This window comes from Bos indicus x Bos taurus, chromosome 4 (assembly GCF_003369695.1).
Source record: "Bos indicus x Bos taurus breed Angus x Brahman F1 hybrid chromosome 4, Bos_hybrid_MaternalHap_v2.0, whole genome shotgun sequence".
Classification (NCBI taxonomy): Eukaryota; Metazoa; Chordata; class Mammalia; order Artiodactyla; family Bovidae; genus Bos; species Bos indicus x Bos taurus.
In genome coordinates, this window is record NC_040079.1 from 112,464,195 (window position 1) to 112,491,512 (window position 27,318).

General features: G+C 41.3%; 1 protein-coding gene across 1 annotated transcript in view; it reads left to right on the forward strand.

Annotated features, from left to right (window-relative positions):
- Window positions 1-27,318, forward strand: part of ABCA13 (ATP binding cassette subfamily A member 13) — a 353,566-nt gene that overhangs the window by 288,362 nt on the left and 37,886 nt on the right. Inside the window, exons 47-48 of the mRNA XM_027538443.1 lie at window positions 20,039-20,189; window positions 26,249-26,383. Of these exons, the coding sequence (XP_027394244.1) occupies window positions 20,039-20,189; window positions 26,249-26,383 (286 nt within the window). The remainder of the gene's footprint in view (window positions 1-20,038; window positions 20,190-26,248; window positions 26,384-27,318) is intronic.

Consider the following 27,318-nt stretch of genomic DNA (forward strand, 5'->3'; position numbering starts at 1 on the left):
TTATATTTTTAATTGATTAATGTTGATATCCAAGGAAACTAATTTTTTAAAGCTGTTTCCATTTTGTAAAATTGTTTTATTTGATCTGTTATTTTCCTAGTTAAGTATCAGCATTTTTCTTGGTAGAGAAAAATATTACTTCTTATTTTATAATATTTATATATCTAATATTTATCTCTATATTTTATATGATTGAATTTATTTGAACTAGAATTATGCTAAACCTGCATATGTAATAAGTATCTTTTACTAAGAACTCACTTTTCTGAATTTTTCCATTAGGAATGATTGCTGATTTTATCTAAATCATGAATATCAGTGATCTTTCATCATCTGAACTATATTATTTTACACATTTTTAAAGGAATACATATGCACAGTGGTTAACTTTTCTGTTCAGTGTCTATAATATTCAGTTCATAAATACTACTTGTAGTTGAGCTCTTTTGTTTTTTGCACTAAAAGTCTTAATGAAGACTCTATGGGTTCTTTTAATCAGTAAAAGCTTGCTTCTTTTGATGCTTAGACATCTTCTTGATTTTTTTTTTTTCTTTTATAATTTCCCCACTTGTGTTTCTTTGTTATCTCTTTCTTGGTCTTCTTTATTCAGCTGTCATGTCTCCTAGAATGAAACATTTTCTCTTCTCTTTTCAGCATCTTTGTTTTCTAGTTCTACTTTCTGGGAGATTTTTCTCAACTTTTAATGTAATCATTGCTTTTACATTTTTACTAGTTTATTCTCTGTGGTTATTTATTTATTTATAAAACATGACATTCTATTTGGTTTTTTGTTCCCCCTCTCATTAATCCAGAGGTGACTGGATCTTTTTCCTCTTCCAACTTGATCATATAAAGAGATTTTAGATTCAGACTGTTGCTAAATTTTTGTATTGTTCTTTCTCTTTTTAAAGAAGAAGGTGCATGTGTGCCGCACACATCATTTATTTAGATATATGCCTGTTTTAATTGGTGTCAGTACTGATCATCAGCTTTTCCATTTATATTTATAGTGTCTAGTCCTGCCTAGGTTTTGTTTGTTTGTTTTAATGAAGGATAACTGGGATGTAGAGATATATGTGTTCTGGTTGCTGGAGTATCAGAGACTGGCCTTCGTGGTGAAAGACAACCTGAGTGTATGGATGTCCGCAGGTCCCATGGTCTTTCTCAGAAGCTCTGGATGTTGCTCCATTGCCTGCTGCCTATCAGCCTCACTTTGCTTCCCTTTCAGATATCTGTATTGTCTTATTTTCTTTCCCCTTAAATTTACCAGAACAAGCAAAAAAACAAAACCTATTAACTATTCTTCAAGAATTAGAGAATTCATAGTTTTTTTTTTTTATTTTGGATTATGTTTAGCCCTCTCTCATATGTTTTAAATTAAATTCGAGAAGATAATTTTGGTTTCCTTACTGTCCTTCTTTATTTGAAGTTATGACCTGTTATTCTCATCCTGGGAGACTTTTTATTTTGATGCCCTTTTACCTGCCGTTTCTCTCCGTGGACTAATGTTTCTCTTTCACTGAGGCTGCTCTATCTCATCTTCTACCAGGATTGTCTACATATTTCCTAAATGTTTCAGACACCCTCTTGATGAATTTTCTGGATGTTGCTCCCTTTTCACTCTTCAACACTGTTTTTAGGGGATATCATTTTACTTCTCTTAGCAAAGGTGTGCTCTTTCTTAAGTTGGTGTTTCTTGGAAGCAGTGGTAAGCAGGCTTCTCTATGCAGGTGGGACTAGTTGTGTATAAAATTTAGAGGTACCTGCAGGAGAGGGGCGGAGAAGGCAATGGCACTCCACTCCAGTACTCTTGCCTGGAAAATCCCATGGATGGAGGAGCCTGGTAGGTTGCAGTCCACGGGGTCGAGAAGAGTCGGACACGACTGAGCGACTTCACTTTCACTTTTCACTTTCATGCATTGGAGAAGGAAATGGCAACCCACTGCAGTGTTCTTGCCTGGAGAATCCCGGGGACGGGGGAGCCTGGTGGGCTGCCATCTATGGGGTCGCACAGAGTCGGGCACGACTGAAGTGACTTAGCCGCAGCAGCAGGAGAGGACTGGCTGCAGGTCCGTGTGGGTGGCCAGCAGGTTTTTCCCTTTTGTTGGCCCCTTGTACTGAGGTGGCATTGATTCTCGCCTGTGCCGCCTTGTCCTGCAGCTCTGAACCAGCGTAGAACATAGACACGAGCTGGGACTCAGAGCGGCACCTGAGGTTTCTGGAGCCCTGTCTTCTGGTGGCTGTTCTTCTTTCTTCTCCGACCCAGGATCCAGGTGCTGCATCTGTGGGTGGGGGAAGGTGGTTGTGGGTTTACCTGCCTTTCTTCACGTATTCTCTTCTATGATTGAAATCCTTATTATGAACTGGGTTTTTAATAGTTTCTTAAAATCCAAGTCCTTTGGTTATAACTATTAAGATGCTGTCTAATATTATTACAGATTATTACATTGCTTCTCTGTATGAAGAGATTTTGTTGAATTTTATGGGCTTACCAGGTGGCACTGGAGCCTGCCTGCCAGTGCAGGAGACATAAGAGACAGGAGTTCGATCCCTGGGTCAGGAAGATCCCCTAGAGGAGGGCATTGCTGCCCATTCCAATATTCTTGCCTGGGAAATCCTATGGACAGAGGAGCCTGGTGGGCTACAGTCCATGGGGTTGTAAAGAGTTGCACATGACTGAAGTGATTTGCACACATGCATATAGAGGCATTTTAAGGTAAACATTATGGATGTAATTTTTAAATGGAAGTTTGACCTCTGGTTGTAACACTGATAATGAGGTAAAGTGAGAATTGATGTGGATTAATATGAATTAACATTTTTTTCTCCGAGATGTAGGCAAGGTTCAGTGGTAACCAAACCAGGAGAGAAGAGTTGAGGAGAAAAGAAAGAGGCCCAAATAGTTCTGGGACCATAGTGCCATACATTTTGAACAGGGGCATTGAAAGAAGATTGAGAAGTGTGAGTCAAGATTTTCTGAAGATTGGAGTGTTAACCAGCAGTAGAGTTGCAAACTAAAAACCAAAAAAAAAAAAAAGAGAGGAAAAAAAAAAAAAAAAAAAAAAACCACTGAGGGCAGAAGATCAGGGCTTTACTGTTGTTTCTTCTTTTTTTAAATTTTATATTCAGTCTTATGTTCCCTGCAATATATGCTCTTTTCTAAAAGGGACAAATGCATCATATTTATGTTATTTTTCCTTTTTATTCCTAGACAAAACTGTAAAAGGTAAATACGCTTCCTGAGACAGACAGGGATGAAGTTGTGCTTTTGATGTAAATTGTTGCCTTTGAATATGGTAGATGATTATCCAATTATTTAGCATAAATAGTAAACATTTGGTATTATCTGTAATAACACTGATGTATTATAATTTCCATGGGAAAGGATGATGCTTTTTAGCCTCAAGATCACAAAAGAGTATATTTTAAAGGCTGTGGGCTTTGTATGGATACTATTTAATACTTTGGTCTAAAATATCAGTTTCCTTTTTGCATTCTTTTTATCAGGTAAATAATTTTTGTGATGTTGCTTCAGCATTTGTCACCCTCCTTTTAGCTGTTTCGGAATATGCAGTGCATACATGTGGTAGAAATACTCAAAGACTGTAGATTTTGGGGTAACTGGGTTCCCCAGTGGGCCGGTACCCCTCTGGAGGGTTCATGCTTCAGTCTGTGCTCCTGCTTGCCTAGACAGTGTGGAGGGAGAGGGAATGAATGGGAGTTAGTCATCAGCATCTATTTCTCAGTTTCTGAAATGGTAATTGGTCTACATTTTGGCTGCCAGCCTAGGGTCGGGGGGGCTATTTCTATTTCCTGGAAAATAATTTCATCCAAATGTAAGTTTATTTGCTTTGATATGGGCAAAATAATGTCTTCTTATTGTTTTACTTTCCTCTATATTTGTAATGTCATTGTTTTTATTTCACATTTTAAGCTTTGAGATTTTTATCTTTTTTTTTTCCTTAGTGGAATGGATCTTTTGGTTACTTTTTTCATAAAATCAGCTATTAATTGTTTCTAGTTTTTGTTTCCAATTATTTAATTTCTGATTTTTATGTATTCTTTCCTTCAATGTCCTTTTAAATTTTCTCTAGCTTTTTTAGTATGCTGCTTAATTCATTTAAATCCAATTAGTTCTTCTCTGTTACTGAAAATTTTAAATCCATGCACTTTCCTCTGATCATTGTTTTTGACAGTATTCCACGTATGATTTCATTTTGTTATTTTCCATATATTTTGCGCAGTCATTTGATTTTTCATTTTGGAAAGAGCTTTCATTTTGACATTTCAAAGTTCTGCAATGTTTTGTTTCTCCACTGGTTTATTTCATTCACTAGGAGATTTTCACATGCCCTATTTCTTCTTGGTCTATTTTTGTTTTCTGTTGAATGCTCCTTTTTTATTTTCTGAATGCCTCACATTTCTTCTGACAATTTTGAGGGTTTTCAGACTGTGTTCAACTTCTCTGGTTTCTTCTACAAATATAATTGTATATAATACATAATTTTATACTTTATAGAGACTATTATCTCCTCAGCATCAGTAAATTCAGTTCAGTCGCTCAGTCGTGTCTGACTCTTTGCGACCACATGAATCGCAGCACACCAGGCCTCCCTGTCCATCACCAACTCCCGGAGTTCACTCAGACTCACGTCCATCGAGTCAGTGATGCCATCCAGCCATCTCATCCTCTGTCGTCCCCTTCTCCTCTTGCACCCAATCCCTCCCAGCATCAGAGTCTTTTCCAATGAGTCAACTCTTCGCATGAGGTGGCCAAAGTACTGGAGTTTCAGCTTTAGCATCATTCCTTCCAAAGAAATCCCAGGGCTGATCTCCTCCAGAATGGACTGGTTGGATCTCCTTGCAGTCCAAGGGACTCTCAAGAGTCTTCTCCAACACCACAGTTCAAAAGCATCAACTCTTCTGCGCTCACCTTTCTTCACAGTCCAACTCTCACATCCATACATGACCACAGGAAAAACCATAGCCTTGACTAGACGGACCTTTGTTGGCAAAGTAATGTCTCTGCTTTTGAATATGCTATCTAGGTTGGTCATAACTTTTCTTCCAAGGAGTAAGCTTATTTTAATTTCATGGCTGCAGTCACCATCTGCAGTGATTTGGGAGCCCCAAAAATAAAGTCTGACGCTGTTTCCACTGACTCCCCGTCTATTTCCCATGAAGTGATGGGACCAGATGCCATGATCTTAGTTTTCTGAATGTTGAGCTTTAAGCCAACTTTTTTACTCCACTTTCACTTTCTTCAAGAGGCTTTTTAGTTCCTCTTCACTTTCTGCCATAAGGGTGGTGTCATCTGCATATCTGAGGTTATTGATATTTCTCCCTGACAATCTTGATTCCAGCTTGTACTTCTTCCAGCCCAGCATTTCTCATGATGTACTCTGCATATAAGTTAAGTAAGCAGGATGACAATATACAGCCTTGATGTACTCCTTTTCCTATTTATGCTCCTCAGCATAAACAATAGCAAAGTCCATATGTTCCCAATTTCAGACATCACCCCTCTTTTCCTTTTTTTAATGAATTTTCTCCTTTCACTTTTTACCCCTAGCATTTTTTTGTGGGAGGTGATACGGCATCACTGATGTAGGAGTGAGAACTGGACAAAAGCAGAGACTTTGGTGTCACTTCGTTGTCAGACCTTTACCGGTGTCTCCACGTGAAGCAGTGTAACTCATATATTAGCTTTTTATCTGACCTCTAAACTTGTAAAATAATGACATCAAGTTTTCCAGACTGTTTTTTTTAAATTGAAGAAAATATGTTAGAATTTCTGTGACTCCAAAAACTTTAAAGAATGCCATAAAATTGAGGCATTATCATCTTATGTCAGCTGTGTATCAACAGCTTATTAGCACTAAAAATGAAATTATTTTGCTAATAGTATTATTTGTAGCTTGTTATTTTCTATGAGACTCAGTAGATTTTGACACATGACATAGTAAAGTAACTTACATGTCTAATGTAGGCATTACAAGTCTCACATTGAGAAAATAAAAACTATAGCAACTTTGCCGGTCCCTGCTTAAATATTCCAACTATTAAGTAGGTAGAGATATAAACATTCCCAGTTTGTCAATTTTTTATGAATATCCTGGTGTTTTAGTATTTCTTTATATGAAGATTCATTGTAAATTTTATTTTTTCTTAATACATACATATATGATTGAAGTACAGTTAACATGCAGTGCTTCAGGGGCACAGCAAGGTGATTCAGTTATAGATATACACAAATATTATTTTTCAGATTATTTTCCATTATACGTTATTTATTACAAGATACTGGCCATAGTTCCCTGTGCTATACAGTAAATCTTTGTTGCTTGTTTCATATCTGTTCTTTTTATTTAGAAATCTAGCATTCCATTCACACCGAGTCAAACCAGTGGAATCAAAATGTCAAATTTTTTAGCCTTGTATAATTTTAAACAGAGCTACCCACTATTAGAATAATTTAAACTATTTAAAGAACAAAAAAAAACACTCTTCCTGACAATATGTATTATAGTCAGAAATAGATGCTGTATTTCTACTCATAGTGCATTTAATATAATTTGAATCCACATAGGTACAAATATATGCAAGACATATTACAATTATCCTGTGAGCCAGTGACCCTCAGGCTTACTGTCCTGATCCTGTGAGCTCTGGTGGCTTATTCCGCCTTTAACCCTGACGTGAGGAGGGGTGTGTGTGGTGACACGGTGCTGCAGACAGGGTGGCGCTGCTGATGCCCGTGGTTTCCCACGTGGACCAGCATGTCTCATTTCATGTCTGGCGTCAAGTGAGAAAGCGCTGAAGGGACAGACCAGTGATGGTGCAGCAGGAGACTGGCAGAATCCCAGCATTTGTTCTTCAGGAACAAGTCTTCAGTGTATCCACCTCATCTTTCCTGGAGTAAATGAGTAGATTGAAGACTTGTGCACCAGCAATGTGTCTAAGGCAATGAGCCACTTTGCTGCCAGAAGTTTGTAGTGTTGCCTTGGGCAGGAAGGCAAAAATCTCAGCCATAGAAAAATATGATTGGGTATCATTTTACTGTTTTGAAAGGACATTACTTAATCAGGTTGCTGGCTTCTCCCTTTGTCAGTTGCAAAGAGATAATAAAAATAAATACAAGTCATAGCTTCTGCTGCTGCTAAGTCACTTCAGTCGTGTCCGACTCTGCGACCCCATAGACAGCAGCCCACCAGCCTCCCCCGTCCCTGGGATTCTCCAGGCAAGAACACTGGAGTGGGTTGACATTTCCTTCTCCAATGCATGAAAGTGAAAAGTGAAAGTGAAGTCACTCAGTCATGTCCGACTCCTAGCGACCCCATGGACTGCAGCCTACCAGGCTCCTCTGTCCATGGGATTCTCCAGGCACTCCCTAAAAGAGTGACCGTGTTCTCTGAATGTTGCAGGTGTGCTTGTGTTTAAGTACTGATCTGAAGGACCTGAGAGAAGTCAGGTCCTCTGAGTAGTAGACAGTAGAATATGTGTGCTGTGTGTGGTATGTCTGTGTGTTTCTGTGTGTGTGTGTGTCTGTGTGTTAGTGTGTGTGTTTATGTGTGAACCAGGGGAATGAACTTATTCTGTCTTCAGAGAAGGAGCTAAAACATGTTATTGATTCCTATTTAAGAAACAGAGCAACATGTCAGCATCATGTCACTGTAAAGCCACATCAAGTCATCATGGGGGTTCACCTCCTGGAAATCCAGTCGCTGAGTTTGTTCTTGGGCTCAGGGGTTTCTCCTGACACAGGGCTCATGTCCAGGAGTCAGTGAGACTGACTCACAGTCCAGTTGCTCAGGAATCATGTTTGAAGACAGCCCTGCACTCACCTGACAACAGAATGGGGGTGAATTAGTGGGTAACCTTGCAGTGAGATGTGGACGGTGTCAGCAAAACATCAAGCATTTTGAGGGCAAACAGGTTTAAAATACTGACAGGAAAGCAGATCAAACCAGGGCCACCAAACAGTTCTTTCTTGGCTCTTTTTGACCTATTTTGGCAGCTTACAAACTGCTGATGATACAAAGAAAATTAATGGCCTGAAGTGAAAAGCGAAACCCTGGTAAAACCTTTCCCAACATTAAACCATTGGTTTGGTAAAGACCTCTCAGAATGCTCCAGACATTTTATTTAATTTTCATAATTTCATGCCCTGTTATTAAATAAAGAGAAAAGTAGCCTAGTCAGCATGCATCATGGTAAAAGCCACTCGAAGTTCATTCTTATGTCAGACCTTCAACTGAAAAATGTCTTGCCTTTCTGATCGGCACTAGAGCATAAAGCATACAGTGTTATGACCTTTCTTATTAGTTTGAGATAACTGAAATGCAAGTATGTGGAAACTGAAAAATAGATGTGAGCATTTTCCAGTAGCACATGACAGTGATTTTGATTTGGAAAATGTTTGGCTAGCATCACTCACAGATGAGTTGGGAGATTAATATCCGCAGGTTCATCTTCTTTTAGGTCAGTTAGAATGAACTCTGGTTTGGTCCTGTACTCTGGCCTTACTCCATAGCTTCATTGTCATATGATGCCCTTTTGTACATACAGGGGTATTGTATTTTTTTCTCATGTGTGTGTGTGTGTGTTTTTTAATTAACTTTTATTGGAGTGTAGTTGCTTTACAGTGTCATGTTAGCTTCTACTGCACAGCAAGGTGAGTCAGCCATACGTACACGTATCTCCTCTTTGTTGGACTTCCTTTCCATTCAGGTCACCGCAGAGCACTGAGCAGAGACCCTTGAGCTACACAGTAGGTTCTCGCTGGTTATCCATTTTATGCATAGTATCAGTAGTGGGTATATGTCAATCCCATCTCCCAGTTCATCCAATTCACCCTTCCCCCTGACATTCATATGTTTGCTTTCCCATTCGTATCACTGTTTCTGCTTTGCATGTGAGATCTAGATGTTGAATATAGAGAAATGGTATGTGCATGTATACTGAGTTGCTTCAGTCATGTCCAGTTCTTTATGACGCAGTGGACAGTAGCCCATCAGGCTCCTCTGTCCATGGGATTCTCCAGGCAAGAATACTGGAGTGGGTTGCCATGCCCTCCTCCAGGGGATCTTTCTGACCCAGGGATCAAACCCGCATCTCTTATGTCTCCTGCATTGGCAGGTGGGTTCTTTACCAGTAGCACTACCTGGGAAGGCCGAAAAAATGGTATAGATGATTTTATTTGTATGTATGTTTTCACAAGGCTGTGCCCACTCCATCTCTGGTTTATAACTTGATGTCATTGAAAGTGAGTCATGTTCAAGCTGAACTTGAGGTGTCAGGTTGATCTCTTCGAGGCCTTATTTCCCCCGAAATTTTGATAAAAAATGTTTTCTAGTTACGAAGCAGCAGGTATTTAAGCTAATGAGATAGAGCTAAGGAAAGCCTTGACCTGCTTTGACTTCATGTGTCTTTAATGCTGTCTGAGCAACTAGCTCCGCTGCGGTTCAGGAGCCCCACAGAGATGAATGCCAGTTCATAATAAGAACTGTAGAACTGACAACTGTCCCGTGCCAGATGTGAGCAGGGAGGCGATTCCTTCTCACTCAAAGCAAATGCAAACATTTTAATCGCATAGCAGGCAGAAGACGCCCTGCTCTAAAAGGAGAGGGTAAAAGCACTTTATCTCACTCCATTGTGAAATCTTGTCCTTAGTTAAAAGCTATCAGTCCTGTGTGACTAGAACTTAGGCTGCAGTCACTGGGCTAAGTAACGAGTAAGTCTGAAAAGAAAAAGGACCAGACTCTTTCCATGGCTGGACCCCTGCCTCCCCAGCCCACCATCACTCACTTACTCTGAATTGTTCACCTCTTTCCAAGTTCAGAGATACCAACACTGGCACTAGTGGTAAAGAACCCACCTGCCAGTGCAGTAGATGTAAGAGACGTGAATTCAGTCCCTGGGTCAGGAAGATCCCCTGGAGAAGGGCATGGCAACTTATTCCAGTATTCTTGCCGGGAGAATCCAACGGACTAGAAACTTGGTAGGTTACAGTCCATAAGGTCTCAAAGAGTCAGACACGACAGAGTGACTAACACTTCCACTTTCCCAAATTCAAAGATACCAACTGGAGGGTTACAGGCAGGGTGTGGGCAGAAAGTCCTAAGCCCACTGAATATTGAAAAGGTTAATTGAAAAAGCTATTCCATCTCTTTAAATGGTCAGAATGTTTAAATTCATACAAGCTTTATATTGTTAAATTGTCAAAGACTTGAGATGGGGAAAGTTGTTTCAGGAAACCATGAAAACTTACTTCTGCAGAACTTAGGGTAAGATTTCTGGATTGGGAAGATCTGCTTGAGAAGGGATAGGCTACAGATATGCAGATGACACCACCCTTATGGCAGAAAGCGAAGAAGAACTAAAGAGTCTCTTGATGAAAGTGAAAGAGGAGAGTGAAAAAGTTGGCTTAAAATTCAACATTCAGAAAACTAGGGTCATGGCATCTGGTCCCATCACTTCATGGCAAATAGATGGGGAAATAGTGGAAACAGTGAAAGACTATTTTTTTGGGCTTCAAAATCACTGCAGATGGTGACTCCAGCCATGATCCTTGGAAGAAAAGCTAGACAGCATATTAAAAAGCAGAGACATTACTTTACTGACAAAGGTCCATCTAGTCAAAGCTCTGGTTTTTCTAGTAGTCATGTATGGATGTGAGAGTTGAACTATAAAGAGAGCTGAATACTGAAGAATTGATGCTTTTAAACTGTGGTGTTGGAGAAGACTCTTGAGAGTCCCTTGGACTGCAAGGAGATCAAACCAATCCATCCTAAAGGAAATCAGTACTGAATATTCATTAGAAGGACTGATGCTGAAGCCGAAGCTCCAATACTTTGGCCACCTGATGTGAAGAATTGACTCATTAGAAAAGACCCTGATGCTGGGAAAGATTGAAGGCAGGAAGAGAAAGGGAAGACAGAGGATGAGATGGTTGGATGGCATCACTGACTCAATGGACCTGAGTTTGGGTAAACTCCAGGAGTTGGTGATGGACAGGGAGGCCTGGCGTGCTGCAGTCCATGGGGTCACAAAGAGTTGGACATTACTGAATGACTGAATTGAACTGAACTGAACCCACTTCAGTATTCTTGGGCTTCCCTTGTGGCTCAGCTGGTAAAGAATCAGCCTGCCATGTAGGAGACCTGGGTTCAATCCCTGGGTTGGAAAGATCCTTTGGAGAAGGGAAAGGATACCCACTCCAGTATTCTGGCCTGGAGAACTCCATGGTCTACATAGAACATGGGGTTGCAAAGAGTCGGACACAACTGAGTGACTTTCACTTCACTTCACTTCTTAAACAGTAAAAATTGTGTTGTGTGCTGTACTTAGTCACTCAGTCATGTCCAACTCTTTGCAACCCCACCGGCTGTAGCCTACTAGGTTCCTCTGTCCATGGGGATTCTCCAGGCAAGAATACTAGAATGGCTTGCCATGCCCTACTCCAGGGTATCTTCCCAACCCAGGCATTGAACCCAGTTCTCTGGCATTGCAGGTGGATTCTTTACTATCTGAGCCACCAGGGAGTCTTATAAATTAACATGTACAACAGTTTTTTAAATGAAAACTTTGCATTGAGATATTTAATACCTAGAACGTCTCAGTGTATAAGGTGTGGTGGGTTTTCATCATGTTAGCCCACCCAGATAAGCACATAAGCAAGAAATTAACCTTTGCCAGGACCCAGAAACCACCATCACAAACTCAGTCAAGAGCCCTTATCCAAACTAAAGCAGTGTTCTGACTTTTATCACCTAGATTATAGTTCTCCTGTTTTAAAACTTTATAGACATGAAGTGATACAGCATATGCTTTGGTGAGGGGCTCCTTTCCAGCAGTGTTGTGTTTGTGAGATGCATCGTGTTGTTACGTGTTGCAGTAGTTCACTTGGTTAATATTAACAGAGACGTGTTGTGAGCATTTATTGTTGTTGAGTTGCTCAGTCACGTCAGACTCGTTGTGACCCCCGTAGGCTGCAGCATGCCAGGCTTCCCTGTCCCTCACTATCTCCCAGAATTTGCTCAAACTCATGTCCATTGAGTCAATGATGTCATCCAGCCATCTCATCCTGTCACTGCCTTCCTCTCCTGCCCTCTGTCTTTCCCAGCATCAGGGTCTTTTCCAATGAGTCAGCTCTTGGCACCATTGCATTTGTTGGGGAACATATAAGGCATCCCAGTTGTATACATATTAAGGAACATGGCTGTTTGCAGGGAGCATGTGCGTTTTCAGCCTTTGTGGCTACTGACAAACTGTTTTGCTCTATGATTCATATACCATAAAATTCATACCTTTAAGTGTAGAAATTTGGTGGTTTTTAGTAATTCACAAAGTTATGCAACTATTTCTACTAATTCTGTATCATTTTCATCACTTTTTTTTTCACCATGCTGCTTGGCATACAGGATCTTATTTCCCTCACTAGGAATCGAACCTGTGCCTCCTGCAGTAGAAGGGTGGAGTCCTAACCACTGGACTGCCAGGGAAATGCCCATTTTCAAGTGGCCATTCCCTGTTGTCCCTCCTCCCTGTGGCAGCTATCAGTCTGCTCTCTGTCTCTGTGAATTTGCCTATTACAGACATCTGTAAGAATGGAATCACACAGCATATAGCCTTTTATGTTTGGCTTCTCTCACCTAGCGTGTTTCCAAGGTTCGTTTGTGTTGCAGCCTGTGTCGGTCCTTCACTCCTGTTTATGACAACAGTACTTAATGGTATGAGTCTTTCAAATTTTGTTTATCCACACATCAGTTGAAGGACATTTGGTTCTCTGCTTGTTTTGTTATTATGAGTAAGCTTCTATGAACATTAATGTACATATTTTATCAGACATATGTATTCAGGTCTATTGAGTGTATAACCAGAAGTGGAATACTGGGTTGTATAGCTAGGTATCTAAGCGTAGCATTTGAGAAACTGCCAAACTGTTTTCCAAAGCAGCTACACCATTCCTGGTAGTCATATACGAGGGTTCCGATTTCTCTACCTCCTCACCAACATGTACCATGTTTCTTGTTTTTTATTATGGCCATCCCATGGGGTGTGAACTGTATGTTATTATGGCTTTGATTTGTGTTTCTCTAATGACTAATGATGCTGACAACTTTTTCTATGTTTATTGGTTATTTGGAGAAGGAAATGGCAACCCACCCCAGTGTTCTTGCCTGGAGAATCCCAGGGATGGGGGAGCCTGGTAGGCCACCGTCTGTGGGGTCGCACAAAGTCGGACACGACTGAAGCGACTTAGCAGCAGCAGCAGCAGCAGTACATCTTCTTTGAAGAAATATACATTCAGATCCTTTGAACATTTTTCAAATTGGGTCACTTTTTAAAAATTATTGAGTAGTATGAGTTGTTTACATTCTAGAGTCAGCCCATTATTAGATATATGATTTACAAAAACTTTCTCCATTTGCATGGGTTATCTTTTATATTCTTGATAGTGTTTTGAAACACAAAAAATTAAATTTCAGTTTTATGCAATTTATCTTTTTTGTATTTTTTCAGATTCATTGTGGTATAATTGATAAAATTTTAATATGTTTAAAGTGCATATGGTGATGACTTGATATATAATATATAATGTGGAAAGATTTCTCTCATCTACTTAAAGAATTCATATATTACACACTGATTTTGAATCCTGAAGTTTTACTGAATTTGGTGATTCATTCTAACAGTTTTTTTTTTTTTTTTCAGTAGCATCTGGATAGATGCTGTCTTTTCTATTGTTGCTTATCCTTTTTGTGTCATATCTAGGAATTATTGCTTTCTCCAAGATCAGGAAGATTCAGGCATATGTTTCCTTCTAAGAGCGTCATAATTTTGGTTCCTATGTTTAAGTTTTCTTTTTAATCAATTGTGAGTTGATTTTTACATATGGGGTGAGGTATGGATCTAATTTTTTGCTGTACAATATTTACAGTATTCCCTTATAAATTTTTTTATTTCTGTAAGTTTAATACTAATGCCTCTTGTTTAGTTTAATACTAATGTCTCCTCTTTGATTTTTATTTCAATAATTTGAATCTTCTCTCCTTTTTCTTTGGTCAGTCTAGCCTGTGGATCCTCTTGTGTTTTTTCAAAGAACCAACATTTTGTTTTGTTGATTTTCCCCATAATTTTTCATATTCATTTTTTGTTGTGATTTTATATTTTTCCCTTCAGATTGCTTTAGATTTAGCTTGCTGTAATTTTTTCTAATTTCTTACTGGGAATGTTAGGTTATTGTTTTGAAACTGACTTTCTTTCATATATATATTGCAACTGTTTCTTTCCCTGTATGTACTCCTTTAGATGAATCTCATAAATTTTTATATATTTTATATTTATTCTAGTCATCTCAAAATATTTTCTAGTTTTCCTTCTTTGGCATATCATTTTCTTGGGAGCATGTCATTTAAATTTTACATATTTGTGGTCCTCTCAAATTTCCTTCTTTTTCTATTTCTAATTTCATTCTATTGTAGTCAGAAAGCGTATATTGATTTTTTTAATAAGCTCACAAATATTTTATCTGGAAAATGTTTTAAGAGCATCAGAAAGGAATGTCCATCTGCTGTTGTGGGTGAGGAATTCTATAAAAGTCTCTTGGTCCAGTTGGTTATAGTGTTGTTCAGGTTCTCTGTTTCCTTCTTGATTTGTCTGTCTGATTTTTCTATCCATTATCAGATGTGATATTCTGAAGATTCCAACTTTTATTGTTAAATTGTTTCTTCTTTACTTCTGTCAGTTTTTCCTCATGTATTTGGGGGCTCTGTTCTAAGGTAAAAACATGTTAATATTTGTTACATTTTCCCAAGGAATTGAGGCTTTTATTATTATGTGCTTTTCTGTGTGTCTATCAAGTTTTATACTACAATTTATTTTGTCTGATACTAGTATAGCCACTCCAAAATGCTTTTGGATACCGTTTGCATAGTATATCTTTAAAAAATTTGTTGTAAAACACACACAGCATAATCTTCACCATCGTGACAATTTTTAGGAGTACAGTTCAGTATTAAGCTATGAAAAGTTGTGGAAGAAACTTAAATGCATATTACTAAGTAAAACAAGCCCATCTGGAAGGACTATATATCTGTGTAATTTCAACTCTATTGTGATCTGTAATAAGAGTCAGAGCTATGGAGACAATGAAAGATCAGTGGTTTCCAGGGAAGATGGAGAGAGGGGTGGAGAGGCTGAGCACAGACTTTAGGGCAGTGAAGCTGACCTGTGTGCTTCTTTGGGTGCCTGACATCATGACTCTGACAAAGCCCACAGCATGTTCAACTCAAAATGCAAGCCCCAGGGTGGATTGTGGACATTTGTTAATAGGAGTATCAGTCAGTTTTAACAAATGTGCCATAGCAATGAAGATGATGATTGGAGGGGGGTGATTCTAGGTGACCTCCTTCATCTTCCTGTACTTTCTATTCCACTTTCCCATAAACCTAAACCACTCTAAAAATTAAACCGATTAGTTAAAAAGGTAATAACCTCCTCTCTTCCTTTTTTATATTGTCAATTTATCTTTGTACAAAAGTGTTAAAGAATGAAAACAATGGTAGACTTGTATGGGCCACATAAAGGTGTTAGAACTGGTTCTGTAGCCAGTTCAAGGCAGCAGTGCCTTGCAGGGTTTAGTTTTCACATATACAAAATGGAAAGTGGTGATTAAAAAAGAAGATGAGGGGCTGGAGGGACAGGGAAATGAGGCATGACTCATACATGCATGTTGATCTAAAACAGATAGAATAAATAGACTGCTGGTTATTTTTCCAGCATGGGTGGGTTTGGGGGATCATCAAAGAAATTATGATTTGGGGTCTGCAACCATGGCAATGCATTGGCAATTCCCCCTGTAAAATGCAGAAAAGAAAGCTTTTATAGAATGGAAGGGAGGGTGGGTGGAGCAGTAACAAGGAGCCTGCAGCTGACTTTCCATTGGCTGAGTCCAGGCCAGAAGAGAGGTCCCTCTGCCTGTGGGCCCTGCTGCTGTCACAGGGCTTGAGAGCTCCCTGCTGGTCTCCTATGTATGTTAGCCACCTAGTCATGTCTGAGTCCATGACCCCATGGACTGTAGCCCACCAGGCTCCTCTGTCTATGGAATTCTCCAGGCAAGAATATTGGAGTAAGTAGCCATTCCCTTCTCCAGGGGATCTTTCCAATGCAGGGATCGAACCCGGGTCTCCCACATTGCAGACAGATTTTTTACCATCTGAGCCACCTCAACTAACTTTGTTTGACTGAAGTTTCTGTTTCTTTATTTTAAATATATCAATAATTATGAGGTTACCTTTGAGGATATTGGAAATGTTCTAGAACTAGATGTTAATAGTAATGATGAGTGTATAGAATGCTTTTAATATTCCACTAAATTTTATACTTAAAATGTAAAATGGCTAAAATGGTAAATTTTGTATAATGTCTTTTACCACCATGAAAAATAAAAAAGAAGATAGAAAAAAAGTTATTGAGTGAAGTTTTTCCAGAGGCAGTGGTTCAAAACAAAACCTGATGTTACATATTGAAATAAAAAATTCTAATATGCCAGTAAATTTGCTGAAAAAGATACACACCACTGTATGTCTTGTGAAATCTCTTAAATACACTGATAAAGAAAATTCCTAAGAGTGATCGAACAGATGAACATATTTTCTAAAGAGTAGCAAAAATCAGGCTGAAATAAATTTTTGCTATTTGAAATTTAGGGAAAAATTTTACACAAAACCAAATTTTCTTGCATTGTTTACTTGTTACCAGGTACTTGTACCACTTAAATACAGATTAAAACATTCAGTCAGTTCAATTCAGTCACTCAGTCATGTCCAACTCTTTGTGACCCCATGGACTGCAGCACACCAGGCCTCCCTGTCCATCACCAACTCCCAGAGTTTACTCAAACTCATGTCCATTGAGTCGGTGATGCCATCCAACCATCTCATCCTCTGTCGTCCCCTTCTTCTCTCGCCTTCAATCTTTCCCAGCATCAGAGTCTTTTCAAATGAGTCAGTTCTTCGCATCAGGTGGCCAAAGTATTGGAGTTTCAGCTTCAACATCAGTCCTTCCAATGAATATTCAGGTCTGATTTCCTTTAGGATGGACTGGTTGGATCTCCTTGCAGTCTAAGGGACTCTCAAGAGTCTTCTCCAGCACCACAGTTCAAAAGCATCAATTTTTCGACACTCAGCTTTCTTTATAGTCCAACTCTCACATCCATACATGACTACTGAAAAACCATAGCCTTGACTAGACGGACCTTTGTTTTGCAAAGTAATGTTTCTGCTTTTTAATATGCTGTCTGCTCCTGCTAAGTCACTTCAGTCGTGTCTGACTCTGTGCGACCCCATAGACGGCCTCCTACCAGGCTCCTCTGTCCCTGGGATTCTCCAGGCAAGAACACTGGAGTGGGTTACCATTTCCTTCTCCTGTCTAGGTTGGTCATAACTTTTCTTCCAAGGAGTAAGTGTCTTTTATTTCATGGCTGCAGTCACCATCTGCAGTGATTTTGGAGCTCCCCAAAATAAGGTCAGCCACTGTTTCCACTGTTTCCCCATCTATTTGCCATGAAGTGATGGGACCAGATGCCATGATCTTAGTTTTCTGAATGTTGAGCTTTAAACCACCTTTTTCACTCTCCTTTCACTTTCATCAAGAAGCTCTTTAGTTCTTCTTCGCCCTTCCATAAGGGTGGTATCATCTGCGTATCTGAGGTTATTGATATTTCTCCCAGCAGTCTTGAATCCAGCTTGTGCTTCCTCCAGCCCAGCATTTCTCATGATGTACTCTGCATAGAAGTTAAATACGCAGGGTGACAATATACAGCCTTGACATACTCCTTTTCCTATTTGGAACCAGTCTGTTGTTTCATGTCCAGTTCTAACTATTGCTTCCTGACCTGCATACAGGTTTCTCAAGAGGCAGGTCAGGTGCTCTGGTATTCCCATCCCTTTCAGAATTTTCCACAGTTCATTGTGATCCACACAGTCAAAGGTTTTGGCATAGTCAATAAAGCAGAAATAGCTGTTTTTTTGGAACTCTCTTGCTTTTTTGATGATCCAGCAGATGTTGGCAGTTTGATCTCTGGTTCCTCTGCCTTTTCTAAAACCAGCTTGAACATCTGGAAGTTCATGGTTCATGTATTATTGAAGCCTGACATGGAGAATTTTGAACATTACTTTACTAGCATGTGAGATGAGTACAATTGTATGGTAGTTTTAACATTCTTTGGCATTGCCTTTATTTGGGATTGGAATGAAAACTGACCTTTTCCAGTCCTGTGGCCACTGCTGAGTTGTCCAAATTTGCTGGCATATTGAGTGCAGCACTTTCACAGAATCATCTTTCAGGATTTGGAATAGCTCAGCTGGAATTCCATTACCTCCACTAGCTTTGTTCGTAGTGATGCTTTCTAAGGCCCACTTGACTTCGCATTCCAGGATGTCTGGCTCTAGGTCAGTGATCACACCATCATGATTATCTGGGTCATGAAGATCTTTTTTGTACAGTTCTTCTGTGTGTTCTTGCCACCTCTTCTTAATATCTTCTGCTTCTGTTAGGTCCATACCATTTCTGTTCTTTATTGAGCCCATCTTTGCATGAAATGTTCCCTTGGTATGTCTAACTTTCTTGATGAGATCTCTAGTCTTTCCCATTCTGTTGTTTTCCTCTATTTCTTTGCACTGATCACTGAAGAAGGCTTTCTTATCTCTCCTTTCTGTTCTTTGGAACTCTGTATTCAAATGGGTATATCTTTCCTTTTCTCCTTTGCTTTTCACTTCTCTTCTTTTCACAGCTATTTTTAAGGCCTCCTCAGACATCCATTTTGCTTTTTTAGTCATTGAATGACTAGATTCACTTTTTTTTAAATGAAAGATGATCATAACAGCTTCTGTAGTAGTCATGATTTCTCAGCAAGTTTTTCTTTACATAATGTTCCATTTTGAAACTGTAAATTTTCCTTTCTGAAGTGTTCTCAGGAAAATTTATAGACTTTATGATTCTATCTATGTAAAAATGCATAGAAAGACATCAGTGTTTCATGTTAAATGTGATCACATTTGAGTAGTTTAAAAAGGTCCATGATGAATATCTATTAATAATAAAATTAGGATAAAACAGGAGCTCTTTTCCTTTGAGTAAGTACAGTTTTGTATAATCCTCAGCAAGTACTCGTGGAGCATTGCTACACTTAAAGGATTAGCAGGAGCATATCAATGGTAGATATTACCTGAGGGCTGAGACCATGAATTTTTCCTTTTAGCCTCTATTTTTCTGTATGTTCAGTCAGATATATATTATTGCTATTGTAAAAGTGATTTTAAAAAATGTGGTACTGAGTGATAGCCTCACCATGGATTTATTAGATGTTCATATAAATTGTTTTGGTTGGGGGAATAATAGCTGTGATGGCCATTTATGGAGCAGCAGGCACTGTTGCCAAACCCCTAGGGAATTTGACTTTGGAGGCCAGTGGGATTTGATCACAGAAGTTCCACTGGGGAAACAGACTCTTGGAGGGCACAAACCAAACCTTATGTGCAGCCAGATGATGCTGGGAAGCTCTATGCCTTATGCCTGTTCTTTGACATCCAGAGCATTCGTGGCATTAGAGCTAGGTCTGTCCTACCCACACATGGACTGCTACTAGTTCACTGAACCCATTTATACTAAGTTAACTAATTGAATTAGACAAACTGCAACAGGGCTTCCCAGGTGGTGCTCGTGGTAAAGAGCCTGCCTGTCAAGTCAGAAGATCTAAGGATATGGGTTTGATCCCTGGGTCAGGAAGATCCCGTGGAGGAGGGCTTGGCAACCCACTGCAGTATTCTTGCCTGGAGAATCCCATGGACAAAGGAGCCTGGAGGGCTGCAACCCATAGGGTCACAAAGACTTGGACACGACTGAGGTGACTTAGCACGCGCTTAGTATACAGCACAAACTGCCACAAGCTTGTGACCGGTGAGCCGGTTTTAAGAAATGGGTGATGTTTGTCCAGGAAGTTGGATCTTCTGTATGCTGCTTCTTCTCTTGGCAGAGAGGATGTGAATCTGTCTCTTGCTGGTGCAGCCGGCATCCGCATTGGCTACTGTCCGCAGCAGGATGCCCTGGACGAGCTCCTGACGGGCTGGGAGCACCTGCACTACTACTGCTGCCTCCATGGGATTCCAAAGCAGTCTATCCCCAAGGTAAGAGCCTCCTGGGGTTTCCTGAAAGAGGGACCAGCAGAGGAGTGCGTGGCAACACCCGGGTCCCAGGCCAGCTCTCTCAGCCTGTGATGAGGATCCGCAGTGTCAGATTAAGTGTCCCTGAAATATATTTCCAATATTGTCACACTGAAGTTAACACAGATATGAAGTTAACACAGATATTCATGATGTATATTTAGAATAGGTCCCTGCCCAGAGAAGAAGCCGTGGGTAGGAGTAAAAGCCCACAGCCATCTGCAGTCTTGTTTTCTATAGGACCCCCTCCCCCACCAAGCATCTTTTACATTTAGTGGGCTGTTAATTTATACTGAAGAGCAAATAGCATAGACTTGGATCCCAGGGCCTGTGGAGAAGGACTTAGCTCATGTGTGGATTTGGTGGGTGGATGGAAAGGATGACTTCCTGTTGAGGGGGCTGCCAGCCGCATGCCTGGGCACCTTTCTGGAGGGTTCTGCATCTCCTTTCTGGGGGGTCCAGGGGGCAGATGTGTGGCAGGAGCCACAGAGTCCCCCTTCCCTTCGGGGCTGAGGGAGTGGGTGCCACTGAGAGAACCAGAAGCAGCCGCCCTTCTGTCGCTTCCAGCTGTGGCCAGCGAGGCGGAGCTGACAGTCTTAACTGACAGCTCAGGCCAGGGGGCCTCAGACTGGCAGTGGTTTTACCTCTTCTGCACCTCACTGTGGAGGGTGTGAGGTGCTGCTTGCCTGTCTAGATTCTGAAGTTGGAGCAGAAATAAGGGGCGTGTGGGATGCATTTTCAATGAGCTTCTGCAGGAGATGGAGCAATCATGGGGTTCCCAGGAGACAAACCCACAGCCATCTCCTTCACCAGCCCATGAAAATTCATTCTCTGTGCTGCCATGCCGTGCCGCAGCCTTCCCTTCTTATTTATGCTCTGTGACTTGAAGTGAAACCAGAATGAGATTTTTCCATGTCCCTAGAGGGGTGCTAGTCCACTCACCCACCTCCCATCTCAATAAAGCAAAGACACGTGTCTGCCCAAAGGACCCTGCTCACCACAGTTTAAGCAGCTCTTGACATCCAGGGCTAGTTGCTGGCTCAGCCTTTAATGGGTGTTCATCTCCGCCAGCTCCCATGGCTGGTTTCTGATTAAAGAGGTGGATGCTTGGCGAGCGCTCAAAGCTAGCTTCCCTGTTGTCCCGGGGAGGCGGGGGAAGCATGCCCTTTGAAAGCATTCTTGTTAAGACAGTGAAGCTTGCTGTCTTCCAGAGCAATCGCTTCTGATCCTCAGCTGTCTTGCGAGCTCGCTGTGCTGAGCGCCTCCACAGAGAAAAGTTATCTTAATAGTCGCCAATTAGGAACTGGCTTCATTTCTTTCATAAAATGGCAAGTGATTTTTGCAGATAGAATAGCTGCTTACTCAGAGGTTTCTAAGATGTCAGCACATGTGTTCCGAGAGGAATTAGCTCCCCTGATGACAAATTCCCCTCTCCTGTAAATTTTAGAAATATGTGAAATATAGAAGAGGCTTGTCTATTCCAATGCACTCATCACTACATGACCAGAAGGGATTTTGATAAAAGAGCAGAAAATAGTTCTCTTATTGTGGGCAAGGCACTGTTCTGTTTTACAACCACCATGGGAGCTGTGCAGGGTATATTCCTCATTTCAGAAATGGTGGGATGAGATGGTGAGATAGCATCACTGACTCATTGGACATAAATTTGAGCAAACTCTGGGAAACAGAGGACAGAGGAGCCTCCTGTGCTGCAGTCCATGGGGTCTCAAAGAGTCAGTCAGACACGGCTTAGTGACTGAACACAGGATAGGAAGCCGCCCAAACCAGTGGCTGGAATGTGGGTGGTTTGTTTTGAGGGCAGACGGACTGGCTCCGAAGTGTGGGTTCTCAGCACATTTGGGTGGCTGGCTGATCAGACGGAGTTTCCAGTGCCCCGAATGGCTCAGTCTGCTTTTCCGCACCTGGTGAGTGGCTGAAGGAGGGAAACCTCATGAGGTTATGGCAAGGCTCCTCTGACGGGGAGCTGTGCTGGGTTTCAGGACTCCCAGATCTGGTAGGAGGCTCTCCTGGTGTCTGCGCTGTACTGGGCCCTCTTCTCCTCACTGTCCTCACTGTCACACGATGCCCACCCTTATGTCTTCTGTGATTCTGGAGGCAGAGCCCCTCTGGTTCTGGGGAAGGTCCGCCCCCAAGCATCCCCCCACCTGGTGCTGCCACTGTGCTCCAGGGTCCTTGCTCACGTCCAGCTTGGGGTCTCCAATGTGTGGTTGTATCACCCATTTCCGTGACCTTCCAAAAGTTCAATTTGGTAAGAAAAGGATGCTGTCTTCATTCAGCTTGAATTTAGGCTCAGCAGATTGATGTAATCATTTAAATTTTTTCCCCCATTGTCCACACTGCATAGTTTTGGACTGTATCCATGTCTGAGCCTGAATTCAGTTAATCCAATTTTTAAAAACTTAGGTAAAGTTATAACAAAATGATTATAACATGGTCTGGATTGCTAGAGACACGTGTAAGAAAATTTCAGAGTTAGAGTCATATTCAAAACACCAAACCACACTGCCAATGGGATGGGGCTGGGATTTCTGTATTTTAATTTTCCCTGGAATAGATGAGGTAGGCCCTTAGCCATCTCTTCTTTGTTAATACTGGCAAACACCAATCAGGGAAAAACCCTACTGCATCTTTCTACTTATCTTCTTCACAGATATCACTTGTCTCCCAAAATTTTCTTCTATTCCCAGTTTTGTTAGAAGGAGCTAGATGTTATAAAACAAGAGGGACAGGGGCCAGAAGGAAATAGAGAGAGGATCAGAAGTAAGGCATTCTGCCTTAAGCCCTTCACTCCCCTTTTCTAGTTAACACTTCATTTTGATCTTTTAATCTCATGAAACATTTCAATGTGGTTATTGACACGTACGTAAGCTAGTGGAAAAAATTTGGGCTTTGGAGTCAAATGGATGGATGTATGAATCTCTGGGCAATTTATTTTGATTCAAATAATATTTATAGAAGTTCCATTATGTGTTAAAGATGATTAGAGATTGAGGCAATAAAGTGAATAATCCCAAATTCTTGCCTTAAGTGCAGTACAATTTCTAGAATTTATGCCAAGAAAATGCCTAGCAACGGAAAGAGATCCCATTAACTATTGGCATTTTGGTGTTCAGATGGCATTTTGCAACCACAGTGACTAAGGCGTTACTTTTGCCATTATTTTGACAAGAGTACTGAGTGCAGGAAAGACTGCAACAGAACACTTCTTATTAGACCATTTTCAGTTATTTTTCTGAAAACATGACATTCTGAAAGTGGATCAAACTAATATGTCCGTTCCTGTATATTCTGGATTCTTTGCTATGGTTAACCAGTCCAGAATTTGAAGGTTGCAACGCTTAACCTTTTGTGAAATTGGAAAAGCATGACACATGTTTCCTGATTTCATAAAAACTCTCAGTATTAGTTTGGTAGGCTTATTCAGAAGTTCTCTTATCCAGCAGTGCATTTTCTACAGCAACTGGCTGTACTTTTGTGATTGTCTTATTTCATTTTTCTGCTTATAAGCTTTCATTTAGGTCTTGCTAGGCTTTAAATGAACTTCCCTGTTGGCTCAGATGATAAAGAATCTGCCTGTAATGCAGGAGACCCATATTCGATCCCTGGGTTGGAAAGAGCCCCTGGAGAAGGGAATGTCTACCCATTCCAGTATTCTTGCCCGGAAAATTCCATGGACAGAGGAGTCTATGAATAAGGAGAATGGGCATGAAATAAAATTTATTTCTGATACATATGTATATTTCCAGTCTCTTTGGTACGATTTTTATGGATCTAAAAATAACCTAAAAATATCACTTTCCCACCAGCTGCCCCACAGCTGGTGGCACCACCTTCCAGGAGGAGTAAGCTTCCAGCAGACTCTGCTTTCCCAGTTTCCTCCTTTTCACGTGAACAGAGCCTCTTCCTCCAAGAAGCCTCTTTGGCTGTCTTCTTTCATTTTCTATGTGAATGTCTGCTTATGGACTGGTCTTATTCTCTGGAAGACCCTCTCTGATTCCAGCCATCATATCTCTGTCTCCCTCTCACAGGACTGCCTTTCACACTTCTGTCTGTTGTGAATCATTTGTTTTGTTTGAACAACTTTTTACTTACTTCATTCATTTACTTTATATTAGGGGCTTCCTAGGTGGTGCTAGTGGTAAAGAACCCACTTGCCAATGCAAGAGATGTAAGAGATGGGAGTTCAATCCATGGGTCAGGAAGATTCCCCTGGATGAGTGCATGGCAACCCACTCCATATTCTTGCCTGGAGAAACCCATGGACAGAAGCGCCTGGTGGGCTACAGTCCATGGGGTTGCAAAGAGCTGGAAATAGCTGAAGCGACTTAGCACACAGGCACTTTGTGTTAATTGGAATTATTATACTTAATGGAGCTATGGAAAGGGATAGTACCTCTAAACCCATCTGGGAAAACGATGGCATTTCCAAGATGAACAAACTACTGGCTGAGATGTTATTCTTTGCCAGATCTAGGGGATTTAAGACCACCCTCCGGAATCTCTGGGGCCTTGACATCTTCACCTCCTCGAATTAACTGTTTCACAACTAGACCAGTCACGGAGACTCTTAATTCTTTCTGGGTCATTTTGAGGCTGTACAAATAAAGTGAAATAGCAGTTGATCTTGAAAACTGAAAATGTTACTTGTTTTGTCCTGTTGGACTCTTTGCGACCCCATGGACTGTAGACCACCGGGCTCCTCTGTCCGTGGGATTTTCTAGGAAAGAATACTGGAGTAGGTAGCCATTCCCTTCTCCAGGGGATCTTCCTGACCCAGATCTCCTGCATTGCAGGTGGATTTTTTTGCTGAGTTATTGAGGAAGCCCCAGTTTATGTTAAGGAGTTTTTATTGGGTGGCCTAAATATTATCCTAGTCTTAGAAGTTCTTAATATTTCATCATTGCAATTACCACTGTTATTATTACTATCCCAACTTTTATGCATTTATCAAAAAAAAAGTATGTATGAGTTTAAAACTGTGCTCTATTGGGTTATTTAGAACACACACTTATTAGCTCACCCCCAGAGTCCTATAGAGGTTTTCCCACTTCTCTGATGTTTGAATTGAGGTACGATTTTGACCAGTTCAGTTACATGATGATATTGAAAGAAACAAATCTATGTTAATACTTCTAGGATCACAAGAGTTAAATAAAATTTAACTCTTGTAAAATGTTTACAACATTTTAAAATCATGCATAGTTGAAAGCACACATTTCTTCATCTTGGCCCCCAGAGGAGCCAGTGCAGCCAGGAATTAGACAGAAAGAGTGTGAAGCAGCTAAGGTGGTGGGGGGAAGCTGTTTTCTGCTGGGAGGGAAGGAAAGGATCTGGGGCTTTCAGGAGATATAAAAGTGTGACAGGCTGCAAGGTGGAGGGGGAAGAGGAGTGGTGACCGTGCCTGAAATACCGGGGGCTGGGATGCCCCTGGGGCTGGAGGTGCTCTGGTGATAGGCAGTCAGCATCCTCTGGACCTGATCAGAGGGTGCTCAGTGGTTGCAGATAAATAGGACACCCACTCTTCTTCTTTCTAAACTGAACCAGGAGTGCAGTCTCTGGGGAAGAGTCTTCCTTTCTTGGCATACTGAAGTCTCCAGCTTGCTCCTCTGTCCACTGAAGCTTCCTCTCCTCAGGTTTTGCCCCCCTCAGCTCCATCTTTGTCCTTGCTTGGCTCACCTGTGTTTGCTCACCTCAGCATGGAAGTGTGTCTGACCCACGCTGGACCCCACGTTGATGGCCCTAGCTGCTCCCTGAGTCTAAGACCTGAGCTCAGGGTTCTGGCCATCAATTCCGTAACTCATAGGCTCAAAAAACCCAGCTTTGTCCAGGGGGGCTCCTACCTGTTCATTCCCAGCATCCCTGTGTCATGGGGGGTTGTTCAGGAGCAGGGCTGAGTGTGGGTGTGGGCAGGGCAGGAGGCAGCAGGGCTCCAGGCCCAGAAACAGGTGTCGGGGGGGCCCTTGGTGAATGGGGTGCCCTTACAGAGAGCTCCTCTCTTCCAGGTGGCTGGAGACCTCGTGAGACGCCTCCACCTAGAAGCCCACGTGGACAAACCCGTGGCCACCTACAGTGGGGGCACCAAGAGGAAGCTGTCCACAGCCCTGGCCCTGCTGGGGAAACCTGACCTTCTCTTACTGGTGAGTAGTGGATGGAGCAGTGACATGCCAGTGTCTCCAAATAAAATGCTTTGATCTATCAGAGGTCCTTCGGGGAGGATGTTCAAAATTTGCAATGTCACTTTCTGAACTAATAAATGTTGTGCCCTGAATCAACATTTTCCAAACAGAATCTATAATACCATTGGAATTTTACTGAGACAAAGCAGACTCTTTGGAGTCCTTTTTATTTATCCAATTGAAGATTCCATAAAATCTTAACACTAAAGACAATATTTTTAAAAGAATACCAGAGCCCACTTGTAATCTGAAATCCAAAGCACGCCTGTCCTCTGGCCTGTTGCTTTAAGTCTTCTCCTGCAGATACGATGGTCAGAGCTATAGGGACTCTGTGGTGAATCTGAGGGTGGGGGTCTTGGGGAAGGAAGAACCTGCGGGGGAGGGGAGGGCGTCCAGCAGGAGAGCAGAGCACAGACAGTGGACCTGAGACAGGGCCACCTATAATCCACATGGGCACTGAAATTAATCCAGTTTGGCGGATAGAAGCATGAGTTAGAGGTGGACCAGGTGTCAATAAACAGAGCCAATTGTTTTGCATTTCAAAAATAGCTAAGAGTAGTATCATTTAAATAATAAAAAGAAGTCATTATTTGTGGGCCATAGACTGGATTCTAACCATTAAAGGACCTCCCAGGGTTTTGCACTGAAAGGACATCTGAGGAACATGGAACAGTATGGGAGACAAAAGACAGCCTTTCTTTGCCTGTTATTGTTTGTTCAGTGGAGGCAGCGTTTCAGTGGGGGGACTTAAGGGAGATTCAGAAGACCTGCGTTGAAGAAAGGGCCCCATCGTGGAGTGTCTTCTGGAATCTGAGCTGGATTCTCCTCTTACTTGCACTAAGCTTGCTTTTTCCCAAGGTCTGGAATCAAAGACGACTGTGTAATCCATCTTCTGA